Source organism: Podarcis liolepis, assembly GCF_965112155.1.
Source record: "Podarcis liolepis genome assembly, chromosome: 7".
Lineage (NCBI taxonomy): Eukaryota > Metazoa > Chordata > Lepidosauria > Squamata > Lacertidae > Podarcis > Podarcis liolepis.
The window spans coordinates 60,040,907-60,059,100 of record NC_139561.1 but is presented as its reverse complement, the minus strand read 5'-3'; the positions used below and the strand labels follow the sequence as shown (position 1 = coordinate 60,059,100).

Below are 18,194 nucleotides of genomic sequence, written 5' to 3'. Positions count from 1 at the left end.
CAATAGAAATTATAAGATTGCTACAGATGACACAGGCTGAGAGGAAGAGAGAATCTCTCTGATCTTTTGGGGATTAGTGGCTCTTTGTACCTCAATCACTAAGCTTATCATTGGAAGTCAGTTCAGGGATTGTATGAACCGAACCTGAGCTATGATTTGCCCCATGCACATACCAATAAATATTCTGATTTAGATTTTGAGGAGAGGGAACAATAATCATTCAGTGAAGAGCAGAGTGGGGGGCTCACATAAGGAAGCATACATACAAGGCATGGCTAGAGAAAATGGATCTGAAGTTTACCTTGAGCTCTACAGGGTTCTGGGGAAAAGATTTGTCAGACATCATTATCGTGTGCTGCTTGATCCAGGAGATGAGAGAATCTATATGGTTCTGGTATTCTAACCACCTTGTGTCCACTTCCTACAGAAAAAGAGGGAAAGAACAGCCTTTTATGTGGGATAAATGATTAGGAAGCAACTGCTCTAAACGAACAGTAGAAAAAATATTAAGCCAAATTGGAGAAAGGATGAGACATGCAGATGCATGCTTTCCACTGAGTGTCTCAGAATGCTGTATCACCCAGTTTGCTGCCAGAGATGGTGTCCATCCAATTTGGTATGGGTCAAGGTCTCAGAGCTTGCCTACATATACAGCAGGAACGGCCCACAGCCTTAAAAAGCAGGGTTTATGCAAACGTCAAGAAGGAATGGGGTTGCCTAGAGATGTCTCAGTACCAGAGCCACAGAGCCAGAAATCACCCAGCAACAGGGCCATCAAGTCCCAGGTATCCAGGAACAGCCACTCCTGTAGTTTTCAGCTTTGCAAGTCGTTGTCCAGCCTTTTGCAGTAAAAGGACAACCACTTTCCCTTTTTGTGATGCTTTTTCAGAGCTACACATCCATTCAGGAATAGGATCCTGATCTGAAGGGAGAGGATTTTATGCCACCTGAAGATGGAACTTTATTCTCAGGGGGAACATCCTCTCTAACTGCTAGGTGTGGCTACCTGACTGGGTTTCTATTGACTTCTTCTTCTTGTAATGGAGCAAACCACCAACCTCAACTTTTGTCAATACAAGCCCACCTAGCTTCTGTGTTGTCTGCCTCTGAAGGAACCTGTGTGTTTCCCGTAAGGATAAAGGACAGACCTAGGTAATGATGTTTCAACTTACATAGGTAGCAGAACAGCCACAGTCAATCTTTTTTTGCCAGGCATGAGGCCTCGGTACCTGATACCTAAACAGCAGGTACAGCCTCAGCTGACTGTCTGCTACTTCACCCCTCACTCCAATTTAACTCTTACAAGATGCAGACTGAGAGGGCTTCACCACCAAATATATGCATTTTTCTCCACCTCTTTCCCTCTTTGTTTACCATCAAGCATTATAAATAGTTCTGGAGAACCCAAATCTTGCACTCAACTTTGTGACATTTTGGTTGGACATATAACGCTATGGTATGGATTTCTGAAGCATTCGTCCCAATACTGTAGAAGCACATTGCCCAAATTTTGATTAGTCAAGGTTCCTGTCCCCCCCCCCAGCTAATTGCCCACCCGTTCATCCAAGTCAACATATGCACATTATCCATTTCCTGAGAGCAATTTCCAAAACATTTTGGAATGGCACATTCCATAAGCCATTCATGTGCCAGGATGGTCTCATCAGAATGAAAAAGCAGCAGCAAAGCTTACAGTGGCACTGATGCCTTCTCCTCCCTCTGGAACTTTGGGGAAGGCATCGTAAATTGAAGACACATAAGTTATCACAGACTTTTCATCTGGTGAGGGAACATCCACATCTAGGAAAAAGGGGAAAGAATGAAGCAGTCAAATGGGTGGACTGAAAAGAAGAACTGAAGCATGAAAGGTAGCTTTGTGTTCCCATTCATAAAAATACATCCCAAGAGCCAAACCACATAAAGATTTTCCTGGACTGTACAACTTCAATATTCACATATGTGTGTGATTAAAGGTTTCAAAGCTCTACTGTGGAGGAGAGAATACTCCTTGCACAATGAAAACAAGCTAGCCTAGAATTCTTCTTTCCTGGCACTCTGATTTTCTGAATGAAATTTTCTGAATAATTTAAATTTATTTATTTTTAGTTTTGGCTCTGTGCTTTTCCTCTTTGATGCTGCCTTTAGTCTGCTAAATGTGCTTTAATCATTTCTATGCTTGTTTTCATATTCTGTAAGCCACTTTGACCAGCCCTTTTTGAAGCAAAAAGGAGCGTATGCATTTTTGCATAAACCACACACACACAAACACACACACACACACAAACACAAACACACATCCTGCATACACACAGAGCAGAGCAGCTAAACACGCAACCCAAGGAAAGCAGCAGCATGAAATTCTGCTGAATGTTTAAATCAACTCTAAGAGAGAGCTTCAGATCTGACATGAATCTTAAGCAGAAGCCTTACTTGATTAATCAGTGCAAATCTATTTATTTATTCAAATCAGTAAAATAAATAGATGCCTGACAGTGTTTCTAGAGGTCCTACATAATTCGATCCTCTCTACTGTTCCTGTGCCTCTTCCTCCCTCCATTTCTTACCTTCACTCCACAGTAAAAAAATTAGGCTGTGAGCTCCTCTGCAGGCAGCTACCTGTCCTTTTACTTATGCAACTCCTTAAAAGCACAACATACACAGAACAGTACTAAACAACACTTGTGCCCTATCCTAATCAAGTTTCAACCATTCTGCTTGCCATGGCAAGGGTAACTGGCAAGCATGGCTCCATGGCAAGCATGATCAGCAACAGGCCTTATACCTGACAACACTGAAGTTGCAGAGGTGAGTGAGGATCACCTGGTGGGTGTGCAGCATTCCTTGCCACCTCCCTGACTCAAATTTGGGAGGAGAGCTGGGGGTTGTTTGGCCGCTGTGCAACCAAGGCAAAACCAATCTAGCAACTCCACACCTGCTCACCAACATTTCACGCTACAGAGGGGGCAAATACTCTCTTTCCTGCCAACCCTTCCCTCTGATAGGGCATTGTGCTTGTATCTTGAATGCTGTTGGGTGAAAGTACCACAGGCACCTTTGGCTAGCAGCACCCAGTACAGCATACTCCCTTCCCAAGGAAAAGATGGATGGGGGCTTGGAAGGAAATGGACAGGAGGCTGCCGACTACAAGACTGACCAGCAAAAAATGGTAGATTTCCCAGCACCCCAAACTTTATATTTATTCGTTCAGAAAAGTATCAGAATCAACTGAGTAAACATTAGGCTGGCCATGAAACCATAAGAAGCAGGTCAGCATGTGGAGTTTACTCAGAGGCAGCCAGGTTGTATAGTGAAGCATCAACAGAATGCCACGTCTACTGCTCAAAAGTCACTGCATTTGCCCAGCTGACTTGCCCCATCATCACCTTCTGCATCCAGCAACCTGGTGACCCCAAGCCGCTCTGCAATCTCGAAGGCCTGTTCCAGATTATCTCGGCTGCTCTGAATCTGAACTCTTTCCATATCCACTAAATCTGGCCTGCAGGAGACAGGGAAAAAAAATGTGATTCCACATTTGCAGACTGCTGTTGTCAGAAACTTCTGCTACAGATAAACACATTCTAAGTGTATTCAAAATCAGATTTCAGAATTTAAAGTAAGAAATCTCAGTATTTGGGACTCAAACCGCAGAATTTGAGCATTTAGCATCTGCACGTGATTTCATTTTAGCTTTAGAGGTTTTCCCATTTTTCCAGGTTGCCCTCCTAGCTGGGCGGGGGAAACAGACACGTACCTGTATCTGTGAATAATAGCATTGAACATCTTTCCATCACTCCAGCAGGATGAGAAGTTGGTGCACTTCACTCCCACATAGCCCGCCGTCACCTTCTGCGTCCATAGAAGGAGCTTTTCTTTGGCGGACATGTCTCCCGACTCTCCACTGATGTAGATGTCAGAGATCTGGAAGAGAAGACCACAGCCTTGAAGCAGTCATTTCATTTGGCAGAGCACCATGTCAGATGCAATGAAACTACTGGGGGAAGAAGGGCTGTAGCACAGTGGTAGAGCAACTGCCTTGCCCGCAGAAGGTCCCAGGTTCAATGGCCCATGGCATCGCCAGGTAGAACTAGGAAATGTCCCCAGTCTGAAACCCTGTGGAGCAGCTGACGATCAATGTCAGCTAGGTGGACCAAGGGTCTGACTTGATGTAAGGCAGCTTCTATGGCAAGGAAACACTTTGGAGTGAGAGTGCATGGTCAAGGCAGGATGGCCTTGCTGCATGTCAAGGTAAGCCAGTGGTCTCAGGCAGCCAGATAACCAGCTCACCTTGGGTGCTGAGGAAGGGGCAGAAGGGAGAGAGCTGAGCTTTCTGGCTGGTTTAATTGCAGCTCATTGGTTGATCTTATCTTTGTTTTAACTGGTATAAAAGCTTTACATTCCATCTGTCTGCTAATGGATATTATTTTGTCTGATGAGCTGGCTTGTGGTTCTGGCACAGGCAGAAAAGGGAGATATTTGATGAAGCAGTGGAGGCTAGTGCATTAGGGTGAATGATGCACTGGCTCAATAGTCTCAATCTGTCCTTGTCCAGCCCCCACCATGGGTCTCATGGTCACCCCTTGAAGAACTCAACAGGGAGGAAGACGAGGACAAAACTTGAATTCATTGGCTCTGGCTTCACCTACTACTACTCTCCCAGCCAATGAGCACCAGGAATTTGGAAGGGGTGATCTCATTGAGTCAGACTGTGTTATTATTAAATGTATCTTGTTCAAAAGCTTGGCCATAGCTTCACGAGGCTAGCATGTTTCATGTAACACTTGCAGAAACTGAAAGTAACAGCTATATTATGGCCTAAAAGTGTTTATTTACCCAAGTATTTTTTAAAGGACTTTTCTCCTTGGTTGGGTGATGAGGAAGGCCAGCCCTGTGCCAGCCAGCAGTTCAGATAACATCTGTCCACCACTGAGCCACTGCCTGCCAATCAGGGTATTCCCCCTCCTCCATGATGAATGCAGATGGCTTAACATCCCACCCATCCCCCTTCCAGATTCACAGAAGCAGAAGCAGCCACTGTGCTGTGCATTTCTGTGCAATCAGACAGATTAGAGAGAAATGTGCCATTGTGCAGCTGCTGTGGTGCATATTCTTTATACAAACCAGTGTGGACACAGTGTGGATGGAGGTGCTTTAGATGTACTTAGGAAACGGAAAGAAGTGGCTAGATTCACCTAAAGAACCAATTTTGCTTGATGTTTCCATGGCCCTTGCAGACCCCATGCTTATTTGTTTATTATTATTTTATGTTATTTATAGAGCCCTCTTTTCAAACTAGTTTCCAAAGCAATTTACACTAACAGAACTAGAGCACTAGAAAGACACAGCACTATTAAAAACCACTAGTATCACTAGAATACAGAAGTGAAAACAGCAGACTCAATAATAAAACACCTTCAAGAATAATTTTTTTTAAAAATAGCTTGTTTTCCCTTTAAAATGGTTCAGTTTTACATCTCAATACCTGAGAGAGAGCCAAGAGTTGGTCACAAACCTGGGTACAGGCTTCCATAGCTTGAAGTGTGCTTGGAAATGTAATGTATGTTAACTCTGTATAATACCTGAACTGAGAAAATCACAGTCATGGCAGTTCCCTCACCTCTCCAGGTTATCTAGACTGAAGCTAGTCTTGCTTCTATTTCACTATATTATTTAGTTAAAATATTTATAAACCACCTTTCATCACAATGATCTCAGTGGGGGGGGGGGACAAAATTCCCTTTAACACACCAAATCTATAGCTCCTGAAAACAATAAATACAACAGCCCTAATTACAGAAATGTCTACTTAATTCTAGGTACCAATAAATATTTTCCAGTCCTAGAGCTGGTTCTAAAATGAGAAAGAGAAGTTGGTCCAGCCATACCTTCATTTTGAGCTGACAGGAACAACTTTATCCTCAAAATGCTTTGCAAATTTGTCACAGCAAGAGACAGAGGGTTCCATCCCCCTCTTCGCTGGGATAGGATCTTTACATTTAATACAAACTCAAAACAACTCTGCTGGACAGCTCCTTAAGGATGCAAAATGAGGCGGCAAATTAAGATTGTCTTGCTGCCCTCACTACCACATGGAAAGCACAGCCATGTCCTGTTCTCATTTGTATTTCATCATTTTTCATCATTTTGCAGAACTGGCACACCAGCCATTGCCCAGCTTGCTTCACTGGCTAATAGTTCCCCAGAAGACCAAAGAGCCTCACAGGCTCTACAGCACTAAGAGCAATCACATGGATGGCCCTCTCCATCTCATCTTTTCATAGTGCTATCAGGGCCTCAGCAAGATCACCAGTCATGTCCCCCAAAGCATTCAATAATTCCTCTAATTATCTAATTCTCCAGAAGTGAACCATAATAATGGTCCTGCAGGAAGGATGTGCTGCCACCAAGTCAAGCCAAGCCTCCCCTGTTCTGATCATGGCAAAATAAACGAACACCCCCTCGTAATAGCAGATCGCTCCACACCTGTTCTATAGCAGACCACAGATCAAGCGCACACACTACCAAATGCAATAGAGCAGTAATGTATTAAGGTTCACCCATGATGGCCATGAAGCCCTAAACAAAGGTAACCCTGGTGTGAATGTTTAAGTCCTCCAGAAGAATCATCCCTGGTTCTTCAACCCTGAAACTACATCTGCTGGCTCAGATAAAGCTGGATAGATGAGACACCAGCAACACCCACTCTGTCTCTCTGTCCCAATGCCAGGCATAAGCCCTCAAATCCAGGTTCTGGCTGAGACCCTGGTTTCATGATATGCCTGGTGTGTTAACCAGGATTAAGTGTTACCTTTGTACTATGCCAGCACCACATCCATTTAAGAGCAGGGGACTGATATTTTGCTGCCAGTCCCATTGGACGCAGCCAATTCCCCCTTAGAAATTCCTAAGCCAGGGTGCCATTGAGCAATCCTCAATGCTTCTGACTCTCCTTCAGCAACAAAAGCAGGACTAGGTGGGGCAGGCAGGAAAAGGGATCTGAAGCAAGCAGTGAAAAGGCGATTTTCATTTGGTTCTCTGCTAGCTAAACCTAAGAGGTCTGCTTAATTCACAACATTTGAGGGCCAAAAGAGGATTGCTGGCAACACAATGCAGTGGGTGGAAGAGGGAATTGCCTCCAGAGCAGAAAGGGAACAGTTTAGAGAGAGAGAATGAAATGCTTCCTGGGCCTTTGCCCCATATGCTGCAAGGCTTCCATCAGACCCTATTCCATCAGATCCATATTCTTTTTCTGTCTGGGAGCCAAGCCCCATCTTCATCGATGCAGGCGGCTGGAAGAACACTCAGAGGAACGGTGACGGCATAGTGACCCAGTTTCCAATAAAAGGGAGAGAGGGAGAGGGGAGTGGGCTGCCGAATGCTTTTTGCACTTGATGGAACGTGCACACCTTCAGGCACGAGACGAGCGCTGGGAAAGAGGGTGGGGCTCAGCTCTTTCCACGGCGAGCTGGATTGCCGCTCCTTAATCAAAGGAACACTTTGTAAGCAGGCAAGAGCTGGCTGAGAGAAGGATGCCAATTTCACAAGATCAACACATCTGTGGGAATGAAATACGTGCCATAATTTAGAATGGTGACGGCCCTCCCACCACTAGTGCAATCTACAGGAGGGCTTGAGGAAGGGAAACAAATCCAGGACATTTAGCATCTACTAGAAAATTGTCCTTTTTCAAGGGCACACAAATTTTGGCTGGGCTTAGTAACCAGCCAGAAGTTACCTCCACTTCTACCTATGCCTCCACCCCAGGGAGGACCAGCGTCTCACTTTGGACTTATGAAAGCAGTGAGAATTCTCCAAGGACTTTCAAAGCCCAGCAGGAGGTCAGAGATGAGCCCCCAACCCTCCACTTTACACTGGGGTCAGCACTCACCAGACCAACAGGTGCGGTCATCACAGGCAATTCAGAGAGTGCACTTGTGGAACCCCCACCATCACTGTGACAGTGATAGCACATGAGTTACCAGCCACTGTGTCTGTAAGGAAATGAAGGAGCAAGACCCAGTTCTTGCAGGAGAACCAGGCTCAGACCTGTGGCTTCCTTGCTGCACAGGGGCAGCAGTCACCCCGTTTTCACAGTCCTTTCTTCACGGTCTCTTGGCCACTTTGGGCTTTTGCAGCACACAAAAGATCCTATGGGGCATGTGGGGCCGTGAAATGCATGGAACCATGAGATCTCCTCTGTGTACATGTCAAGTGCCTCTTTTATCCAGAAGGGGGAAGGTCAAAACACCACCGCCACCACTCAGGATTTCTAAGTAAGCAAAACCCATTCAGCACTACATCTCAAAATGACTGGCAGCAACCCAATACAGTGGTACCTCGGGTTACATACGCTTCAGGTGACATACGCTTCAGGTTACAGACTCCGCTAACCCAGACATAGTACCTCGGGTTAAGAACTTTGCTTCAGGATGAGAACAGAAATCGTGCTCCCGGCAGCATGGCGGCAGCAGGAGGCCCCATTAGCTAAAGTGGTGCTTCAGGTTAAGAACAGTTTCAGGTTAAGAACAGACCTCCGGAACGAATTAAGTACTTAACCCGAGGTACCGCTGTATCATGTCCCAATTTGTGGCAGTCCAGAGAAATACGGAAGAAGAGACACACATAGTCATATTGGGGGAAAATAAAGAATATATTCCTGGATCACCACAGCTCACAGCCAGTTCATACACTGCCTTCACCAACATGCTGACCTCCAGTTGTTTTGGACCACAACTCCCACTGAAGACTATGGTGGCTAGGGCTGTTGAGAGGTGTAGTTCTAGATACCAGGACACCAGCTTGGGGGAAAGTGTTCTGAGGCTTGGTGGGAAGCTCCTCAACTAGCCCTGTACACTCCAGAAGGCACAGTAGAAGGACAGCAACATCCACCATGGTCCTTTGTCCCATGTGGTGATTTCTGGGTTTAAATAAATAAAAATTTGTCCAGTAGCACCTGAGAGACCAACTAAGTTTGTTCTGGGTACTGTATAAGCTTTCGTGTGCATGCACAATTCTTCAGATAGTATCTGAAGAAGTGCACATACACATGAAAGCCTATACCCAGAACAAACTTAGCTGGTTTCTAAGGTGCTACTGGACATTTTATATATATATATATCTTGACTGCGTCAGACCAACACAGCTACCTACCTGAATCTGGGTTTAAATATTATCACAGCAGCATGGCATCCTGCTAAAGGAATCGTGGAGCCACACCACACAGACTGTGCACTAATAGTCTCCAAGGTAGTGTAGTCCAGCATAAATATTTTGGGACTCAGGCTGAGGAAACCCAAGTTCAAATCCATGCCCCGCCACAAAGCTCAGTTGGTGGTCCTATGCAAATCATATATTTCCTGTGTAGCCGGTCTTATAGGTGACAGGAGTTGCTGTAATCCTGTAACTGGCTGCCCCATGTGCTGAGCCACTGAAGTACAGGTGACAGGCTTCCTTGTGCGACCACAAGGGCTCACCACTGGATCTTCCTGTGCAGGAAGCAGTATAGCCGAGCCTTGCTTGAGCAACAAAGCCTTGGCCTGCTCATGTATCCTTGATCGATCGTGCTTTGGTCCTCCTAACTCCTAGCTTGCCTGTCAGTCCTGCCTTGCTCACTGGTCCTTACCACTGGCTGGGCTCGTTACTCACCTCAAAACCAACACCCACAGCCTAGCCCAGAGCATGGGGCAGTTTGGAAAGATAAAATGAGAGAATTGTCACTTTCTATTTGGTTCCTTAAAACTCTGGCTAAGGGGCCAAATATGCCCTGCCAAGCCTCTCTACCTAGCCTGCAGGACTGTCTCTGTATCACACCACCTCCCCAGCAACACACTTTGCCCCCAAGACCATGTCCCTCACCAGCCCTGCTTTGTACCCCTTTTTAAGCGTTTTTGCCTAGCTGGAATGTGCCTTTGAATTCTGGTAATGCCTCTTTGCTTGCCTAGATGCAAGACAAAGAGGGTGGGTGTGTCAACATTAGCCGTAACATTCGTTGATCTGTTCTTGTTTGCCACTGGCCCCAGAAGGTTGCCCAGAAACAAATGCCGACCCAGGTAACCTCCTCCACCCCAGAGGAAACACCTGCAATGTCCTATTTCCACTCCTGATCAGCTACAGTGGCATCTTGCCTTGGAAACAAGAGACCAGGAAGATGGCTGGAAATACAGGCCTCTCTCTCCCTGCTCCACACAGCCAAAGGAAGGAGGCTTCGCCATTTGTATTCTGTGGATCAGCTTTCCGCCTCTCTCTCTCTCTCTCCAGACACGGGCATGCTTGTTACATAGAAAAGCCTGTCTTTTTCAGCTGCTACCTCAGAGACGGCTCTGTGGGGCTTTTGCTCTTCTCAGTCAAACGTCTTTCCTCAGAAAGCCTCCCCACCCCCCTCAAAAGTCTGCCACAGGCCTGAAGAAAAATCAGAAGTCACATGACCATAACACTTACACTGGGGAGACCCCAAATTTCAGATGCCTACACTGTGAAGCAGCTACTCAAGTGATTCAGAAGGAAGTTGGAATGGTTGGACCTGCACTCCCCACTAAAACTAGAGATACCAGGTAACACCAGATTCTGTCACCTGCTTTAGCAGACTAGATGAATCCTTGGGGATGCAAAGTGCACAAGTATAGGCTGGGCAACAAAAAACAAATAAAGTCCAAAGGAACCTTCTGTATTACAGCATCATCATTCCACCGTATATTCAGGATCTTAACCAGGGTTAAGTATTATGTCTTCTGAACTTGGCCTTTCTTGCTATAGCAATAGCCTTTCCCAATTTCCACTGAATACAAAGTACTACAGTATCCAACTGCCTTATTTCAGAAGGCTTATCTGGCTTCAGTTAGCCTCATTCTCCCAGAGAGCAAGCCTTTGGAATGTATTCTTTTTTAAAATAATAATTTTGACAGGTAGCTGTATTTTGGTTCATGTATTGTTTTGGGAAGTGTGAATTAGGTAGATTTGCTTTAAAATCCTAACAAAACTGATTTTTCTCCCCTATCCCTATTCTGGACTATAGCTCCCATCAGCCCCAGCCGGGTAGTACCAGGTTGGCCAAGCCCTATGAAGCCTCATTTCACCAAAGACAATGGTGAAGCATTTGTGACTGAATTAAGTGACACTCAGCTGATCACCCTCCTAGGCATCACTGTTGAGCTAAAATAAAATCAGACAGACATGTTGCTGAGCCCCGGGATATTTCCACAATGTTTTGGGATAACAGCAACCTCAGCCAGATAGCAGATATAATATACAGAGGCAGCGCCTGGTTAACCTGGCTTGACATTCACCGTCAGCTCCCTTCGCCAACCCTCCTCCAGCCCCCCAGCCTTTTCATGCCAATTCAGATTGGAGTATCATGATAATTTAATGGCTGCCCTCGCGCCTCTCTAACAAGCTTCAAAGACATCTTCCAGAGTGGTGCTGCTTACTGAGGGGCGGGGCACCTCCTCAGTGGAAGAATCTGCCCTTGGAATTATTCAAGGAAGGAAGGAAGGAAGACTTAAAGGAATTGATGGTGAGAATAGAACCGAGAACACACATTTGGCAGTTTGCAAATGCTAGGTTAAAAAATAAAACCTTGAGTGGGGGAAAGATTATAAAGGTAATAAAGGGCAAGAGAATCATGCTCTTCCCCTAGGAAGGCAAAAAAGCTGCCACTCCCAGGGAATCAACAGAATGTCCCCATCTCAGCACAGCAAAATATGATCCAAACATACCTTAAAACTGAAAACTAGGACTCCAGACCTCCAGATGGGAGGAGGGAGCCTACAATGGAAGGGTTAACTAGATCTATCTTCTAGCTTTCTCTACAAACCACCCCCACCCCCATTATCTGCTGTGAGGGTTTTCCATAAGACAGGTGTGAAACTAGCTTTTATTTCACCAGGGCCGAAGACCCAGTTTGGCACTCCCCTACACACATTTGCACCCATTTTCAGCTTTGTATTTTTGTTATAAAAAAGTGTTCCTAGACATTCCATGGTTGCGCCCATAAACTGGGTTTAAGGTGCCATTTAGCTCCTAGCTTTCATATCTCAGTTTCTAACAGTGCCCACACATGCATATGCATACACAGAGAGAGAGAGAGGCAGGGAGCCTCAATGGCGTCCCTCCGGAGGCTTCACCTGGGCCAAAAAACCTAGCTCCCCTCCCCCCACCTCCCAGTAGCTACGGCCCTGCACAATACTAGAATGGAAGCCAATGCTGAGGAGTGTGGAGAAAAATGATTAAAAATGTGTTTCAATTACAGTACCTTAAAAATATATATATAACCTGACTTAATCCACACACACTATTAAAACTGAGTCACATCCATCTAGCAATAACTTTGGTTAACAGATCCTATTCTATGTGGGAGAGAACTCTTGAGGACAATGCTGCTCCCAGGCTTTGGAACTTCCACGACTGGCTGCCTCCTTGTCATTCTGCTGACTGGAGAATACTTTTTGTTCTGGCAGGCTTTGGGAAACTGGATGTTTTTAAGGAAAGGGCTCCATAATAGCATGCTGCACTTTCTTTTTTCCTATCAGAATAGGTTGCGGTTTTTTAAAAACATTTTAAAAATTCCAACAATAGTTTATATACTTTTAAACTATAACTTTTTATATGTTCTGAGTTAAGTGTGTTTTATTTGTGTTTGGTTTAATTTTTGTGAGCAGCCTTGAGTTCCAGCTCTAGCGAAAAGGTGGGATGTTGTTGTTGTTTTGGTTGTTGTTGTTTCTATACCGCCCTTCATCCGAGGATTACAGGGCGGTTTACAATACAAAAACGCAAAACATAGTAACAATAAAAAAAACACCCACACAGTTTAAAAGGCTATTTGTTCCTTAATTAGCAAAGGCCTGGGAGAAGAGGAAAGTTTTTGCCTGGTGCCTAAAATATGTTACAACAGGAGAGCCTTCTACAAGTGGGGAACCACTGCCCCCCCCAAAAGTGCCTGTTCTTTTGTTGCCACCCTCCAGATCTCTTGTGAAGGAGACACATGAAGATGAGCCTCAACTGATTATCACAGGGTCTGGGTAATCCTCATCATCCTCAGATTGGAGAACAGCATTTAGACCCTAATGTTAAACTCTGCAAATGGCACACAGCACAATCCTATACATGCCTACACAGGTGTAAGTTCTACTGAGTTGAATGAAGCCAAGTTTTAGGCACATGGTTGTAGGTGTACAGCCACAAAAAGGTACCATATTGTATTATTATCATCAAATCCTATCTGGACCCAGGAATCTGCCAATTCCTCAAAAATTCTAGGATATCCCCTGGATTTCCCCACAATCATCTACTGACTGCATGTGGCAGGTAGTCCTGTGTGATGCCTTCTCACTATCTGAACTCTAAAATGATTATTACTATTTTGGACCTTAACATTCAGACAGCATCAGGAAGAAAAAAACTGTTTTGTCCAATAGCCTACTAACCCTTGTTTTACAGAGGTTTTGAGCATTTTGTATTCAGGGGCATGAACTTGCTTAGTATTCTTGCATGTGTTTTCAACTGCTCTCTTAATTATTGCTAAAACATTTTTCTGACTTTTTTTAAAATGTAGGATACAGCACTGTACCACCAAATACTGCAGCATGCAGCAATATTGCAATATGGCATAGTATTAAACATGTTTTAGTGATAATTAAAATAATCATTTATAGTGTGGACAGCATATAGCAGGATGTATACAGTAAAATAAGTGCAAGATCTTCCAACAGCGTCGAAAAGTCCATTGCAATTGCTCTTGTAGCTCCACATGTAATAGCAAAGGTTGGATAGCATTAGGAGGCACCCACCTGGAAGCGGAGGAGCTGAGATGGGCAACCTTGAAGTGGTTTCTACATTAACAGCTGCTAAACTATCAGCTGCAAACTATCTGAAGGTGTATGTGGCTCCCTCTCTGTTCGATTGGTTTTACAGGATCTGCAATGCTGCAATTATGTTGAAACTAAAATGCCCAAGCATGTAAAGGCAGGACAACCACAGAACAAATTGATACAAAGATGGCTACTGCTTTGAAACTTTGTGCAATGAAAAGTGTTAGAACAACACAGGCTGTGACAGTTTTAGGCGTGTCTGATATGTGCACAACTGTGCACATGTGCATTGTGCCAAATGCAGGAGTGACCCAAAAATGTCACAAAAAGGGGTGGAAAAGGGCAAAGCGGGGGCAGAACTGGGAGGGCTCGCATGGGCCCTGCTGGCGCACACGGGGTTTCAGAATGTAACCCCAGTGCAAATCAGTTGTTGCCCAAGTACTGTGTTATTTGATCTGAATAAATTTAGACTGTGGCAGGGTTAGCTAACATGGTATCCTCCAAATGTTATTGCGATCAAGCGGTATGTAATATTTGAGGTTCCCACACTGCAGGGGATTCGTCTAAATGAGGGTCCTTTCCAACTCTACAATTATGTGATTCGATGGTATGTAAATGTTGTGAAATAAATAAATAAATAAATAAATTGTTGCTGGAATACAACTCCCACAATCCCTGACCACTGGTAATGCTGGCACGGGCTGATGGGAGCTGTAGTCCAACATCTTGCACACATGCACACATCACCTTCCTCAAATGATCCATGCAGATCAGCTTAGGAGGGAGGCTTCTTGCTTCCTCCCCACTCAATCAATCTGATGGGCAGTTTGCATCCCCATCAAGATGCTGGGTCGAAAGATGTGTCCGTCTACTCACTCCAGGGCTGCATCTACTTTGATTTTTCTTTCTTTTTGCCACCTCCCAAACTGGTGGGCTATTGGGGGACCAGAAACATTTGCACACATAGGGGTGTGTGTTGTGTGTGTACCAAGGGTTAGTGACACCCAGCTCCCTGCTGGTAGCTAAGTCTGCATGGGCTACCCTGGGGCACTATGTTGGTTGGGCCTTTAGCCTTGCACAACTCCTTCCCTTGCAAAAGAAACTGCTTGATGACAGTAAAATCCTGACTGCTTTGTAAAGCTGGAGAACCAACAGGTTCTTGGCCATCTCCAGTAAACAGCTGTTCTCCATCTACTTTATGGCAGCTTTGTAAGCACTTGGAAACTGCTATTTTGTTCCCCACTTAAACTTCTCTCTGCTAAAATAAATGTTTCTTCACATGTGAGAGGTAATTTTTACTTGGATGAAGTGCTCCATTTAAGAAGCTTTTGTTAGTGAGTTATCTATGAGGGGCATATGATTGTATATTGTATTGTGTTGGGGCCTGTCCTGTGACCTTTGGGTGAAAGCATATAAATGCTAAATACATCCAGTTCCTTGCGCTTCTTCTCCCTTGCCAAAAGTGCTCCACAACCCTTCTGTCGTCTGTACTGCTCTTCCGAGAATGCCTTCCAGCTCGCTTGCAAGGAGAGGAATGAACAGACGAGAACTCCCCACCAACCTACACAGCATGCTGAGCTCCTGAAAAAAAAGGCCAGTCCCATCCCATGCTGAAATCTCACCACAGAAGCAGTGATGGGAGAGGTACAAAAAAAGCCATACCATGTTATGCACCAAAATGTTGTTGGGCAATATGTGAAAAATTGCTCACCTCTGAATTGATTCCTAATAGCAAAATGCAAATCAATGACATACAAAGTAACAGAGAGAAGTGTGATTTGAGCATGTACAGAGTGCCCACCCCTCACCACAGAATAACTACAACCCATCCTGTAAACCAGGCATGCCCAAGGTCCGTTTCGGGGGCCTAATTTGGCCCCCGTGGCAGTTTATTTCCTGGGGTAAATTCCTAAACAACAACAACACCTCAACAACTTCAATCCTAAAAAAAAGGTCAATAACTTTGGTTGGCTCTTCAGTTGGCCCTCATGGCCCTTCACTTCATCAAATCTGGCCCTGTTTGAAAAAGTTTAGACACCACTGCTGTAAACGATCAAGAATTATAAAGTGAAAAGGTTTCCCAATTCCATGGAGGATGGAGAGGGATGGGAGTTCAATGGGGCTTGATATCTAGTGCCTCTCATTTTAGAGAACTCCTGAGCATATAGGTAAATTCTGGTGACCAAACAGGCTTGAGAACTGCCAGCTCCATCTGTCCCCCATCACACTACATTAGTCAACAGCCTCCGTCCTACAATAATTGCTTTTAACATTAAAATTCCATAGAGACATCTAATAAGAGATATATGACCTGGTTTCTTCTTCTATAATGACATCATCGTCAAAAGGTCCATGCCAAATTGCTTGGGCATTTTATGCCAGATCTTGATGCAGTTTTAGGGCTTGCCTGCCCCCTAACCCATCTCCCCCCACACCCTGACACAATGCCTTGAAATCAACATCCCTTCCCTCTCCCAAGGGGCACACCATTATAAATTAGCAGCTACTGTGCAGAGTTTTGACAGCTAAAATACATGTTAACAAATGAAACATGTGGTGGAAGCCCATGCACACACCCACACCTAAAAGAGGAAACCTAGACCAGGGATGACATTGGAACAATGTAAGTAGTCTTTCTGGCTACATAAAAAGCAATTACTGCTTGAAGCACAACCAAAAATCCTTGACCTTTGCCTGCATCACAGAAGGGTTCCAACGCCAAACCAGGCAAGTTCAGTTCCTGCCCGGTCTTACCATTTTTAGTTTGTTTACAAAACAGAAATGCACCAAAAGGGTCTATCAGCAAAACAGCAACTCTTGCCTGATTTAAATAAGTTCGCCTGCTCATCCTGGACTTAGCCCCATAACGTGTGAGGTAGTAGCAGAGGCAGGAGCACTACTGAGTACATGCAGAGTTCATTTCCTTCCTCGTCAAGTTAAATTATGTTGCATATGGGCTGAGGAAAGAGGACACAAAGTGTGTTCTTCAAATAGGCTTGAGCCTCAGTATCATTCTAGAAACCCACAAAGCACTAGGGAGAGATAACAAACAGGCACCCAAGTAGAGGAGCCAAAGGCAGTGCTGGGAATATTCTTTTATACATTACAATAAAGGTATAAATCTACAAGCCCCGGGAGAGGCAGGGGGATTACTCTGAGCCAGAGTCTCTTTTCTCACACCAGATCTGAACTCTGGGACTAAACAGAAGAGACAAAAGAGCTCCCCTGCACATGTATGGAGTGCATTTTCCTACAGCACATCACCTACAACCAATTCTAGGCAGCTGGGAATTGGAACAGCTTTGCAGCCTAGTCCACGACTTCCTTTATTAACCTATGTTTTTAAAATTCTGCATCACTGATGGCCAGAGCAGTGGATGGGATGGTGGGATCTCTTCCAATATACAAAGGCTGCCCGGTCTGAGCTTGGAAGCAATTTTTACAAACCCCAGGCAAAGCAGCCTGTTTACAAGCCTTGAAGTTGGGGGTGGGGCTCCCAAGACCAGGGGGTGGGGCTTCCAGGACAACTCAAGTCCCAGGACTTTTCCCATCAGGAAGTACCACCATGTAAGACTGCTGTTCCTAGCATGCATAACCCTCCCAGATCCCAAAGAGGAAGAGAAAATAAACCCACACTGACCCCTCTTTCAGCTGGGCTAATCTTCTCATTTGCAGTCATCTGCCATTTAGGGCCTTCTCCTCCCACAGAGGAAGTGGGGCAACCTCCACAGAGCAACAGAGAGGTCCTCTCAGTCCCTGGCATCTTGACTTGCTGGTGGTGGGTTGAGTCGCTCCCATATCCTGAGGAGCGCAGGAAGGTGCTGGAGGTTGACCCACTGAAGGAAGACTTGCTTTGGGAGGGAGGCAATTTCACCCAGCTGTTGTCCCCTCCCTTGCCAACAGGTGGTTCTTGCAAAAATGGTGTCTGCTGAGGCTTCTCTGTGCCGTCAGTCTCCACCAGATCCACCAAAGGTGATGGGGTGGACAGTTCCGAGATTGTGCCCTTCTCCACAGTCCAAGAAGTAGCCCATGTGGCACTTGATAAACTTTCATTCCCTTCCTCACTGTTCCAGGTCCCATGAGACTCTTCCACCACAGTTGCTGGAGTTTCCAACTTTGGTTGCTCCCAAGACCTGCACACCACCACAGTGCCCGTGTCACTCTCTGTGGGTCCTTTACCCAAAGCTTCCCTTTGCAAAGGCACCAGAATGGCTCGGCTGTTGCCAGATCCCAGCCTCTGAAAGGCAACCAGCTGACTCGCCACCTTCTCACGGTTTTGCTCTGCTGGGTTGTCGAACAGGCGGGCGATGACGGTGGTGCCCTCCTCCAAAAAGTCCCCTGGGCTCCCGCAGACAGAGGAGGCATTTTCTGTCACTAGGTCAGCTTTCTCAAGCT

General features: G+C 45.3%; 1 protein-coding gene across 1 annotated transcript in view; it reads right to left on the bottom strand.

Annotated features, from left to right (window-relative positions):
• Positions 1-18,194, bottom strand: part of MACF1 (microtubule actin crosslinking factor 1) — a 298,900-nt gene that overhangs the window by 158,650 nt on the left and 122,056 nt on the right. Inside the window, exons 7-10 of the mRNA XM_083512609.1 lie at positions 3,752-3,918; positions 3,384-3,496; positions 1,694-1,800; positions 302-421 (exon numbers count right to left, since the gene is read on the bottom strand). Coding sequence (XP_083368735.1) covers positions 302-421; positions 1,694-1,800; positions 3,384-3,496; positions 3,752-3,918 — 507 coding nt within the window. The remainder of the gene's footprint in view (positions 1-301; positions 422-1,693; positions 1,801-3,383; positions 3,497-3,751; positions 3,919-18,194) is intronic.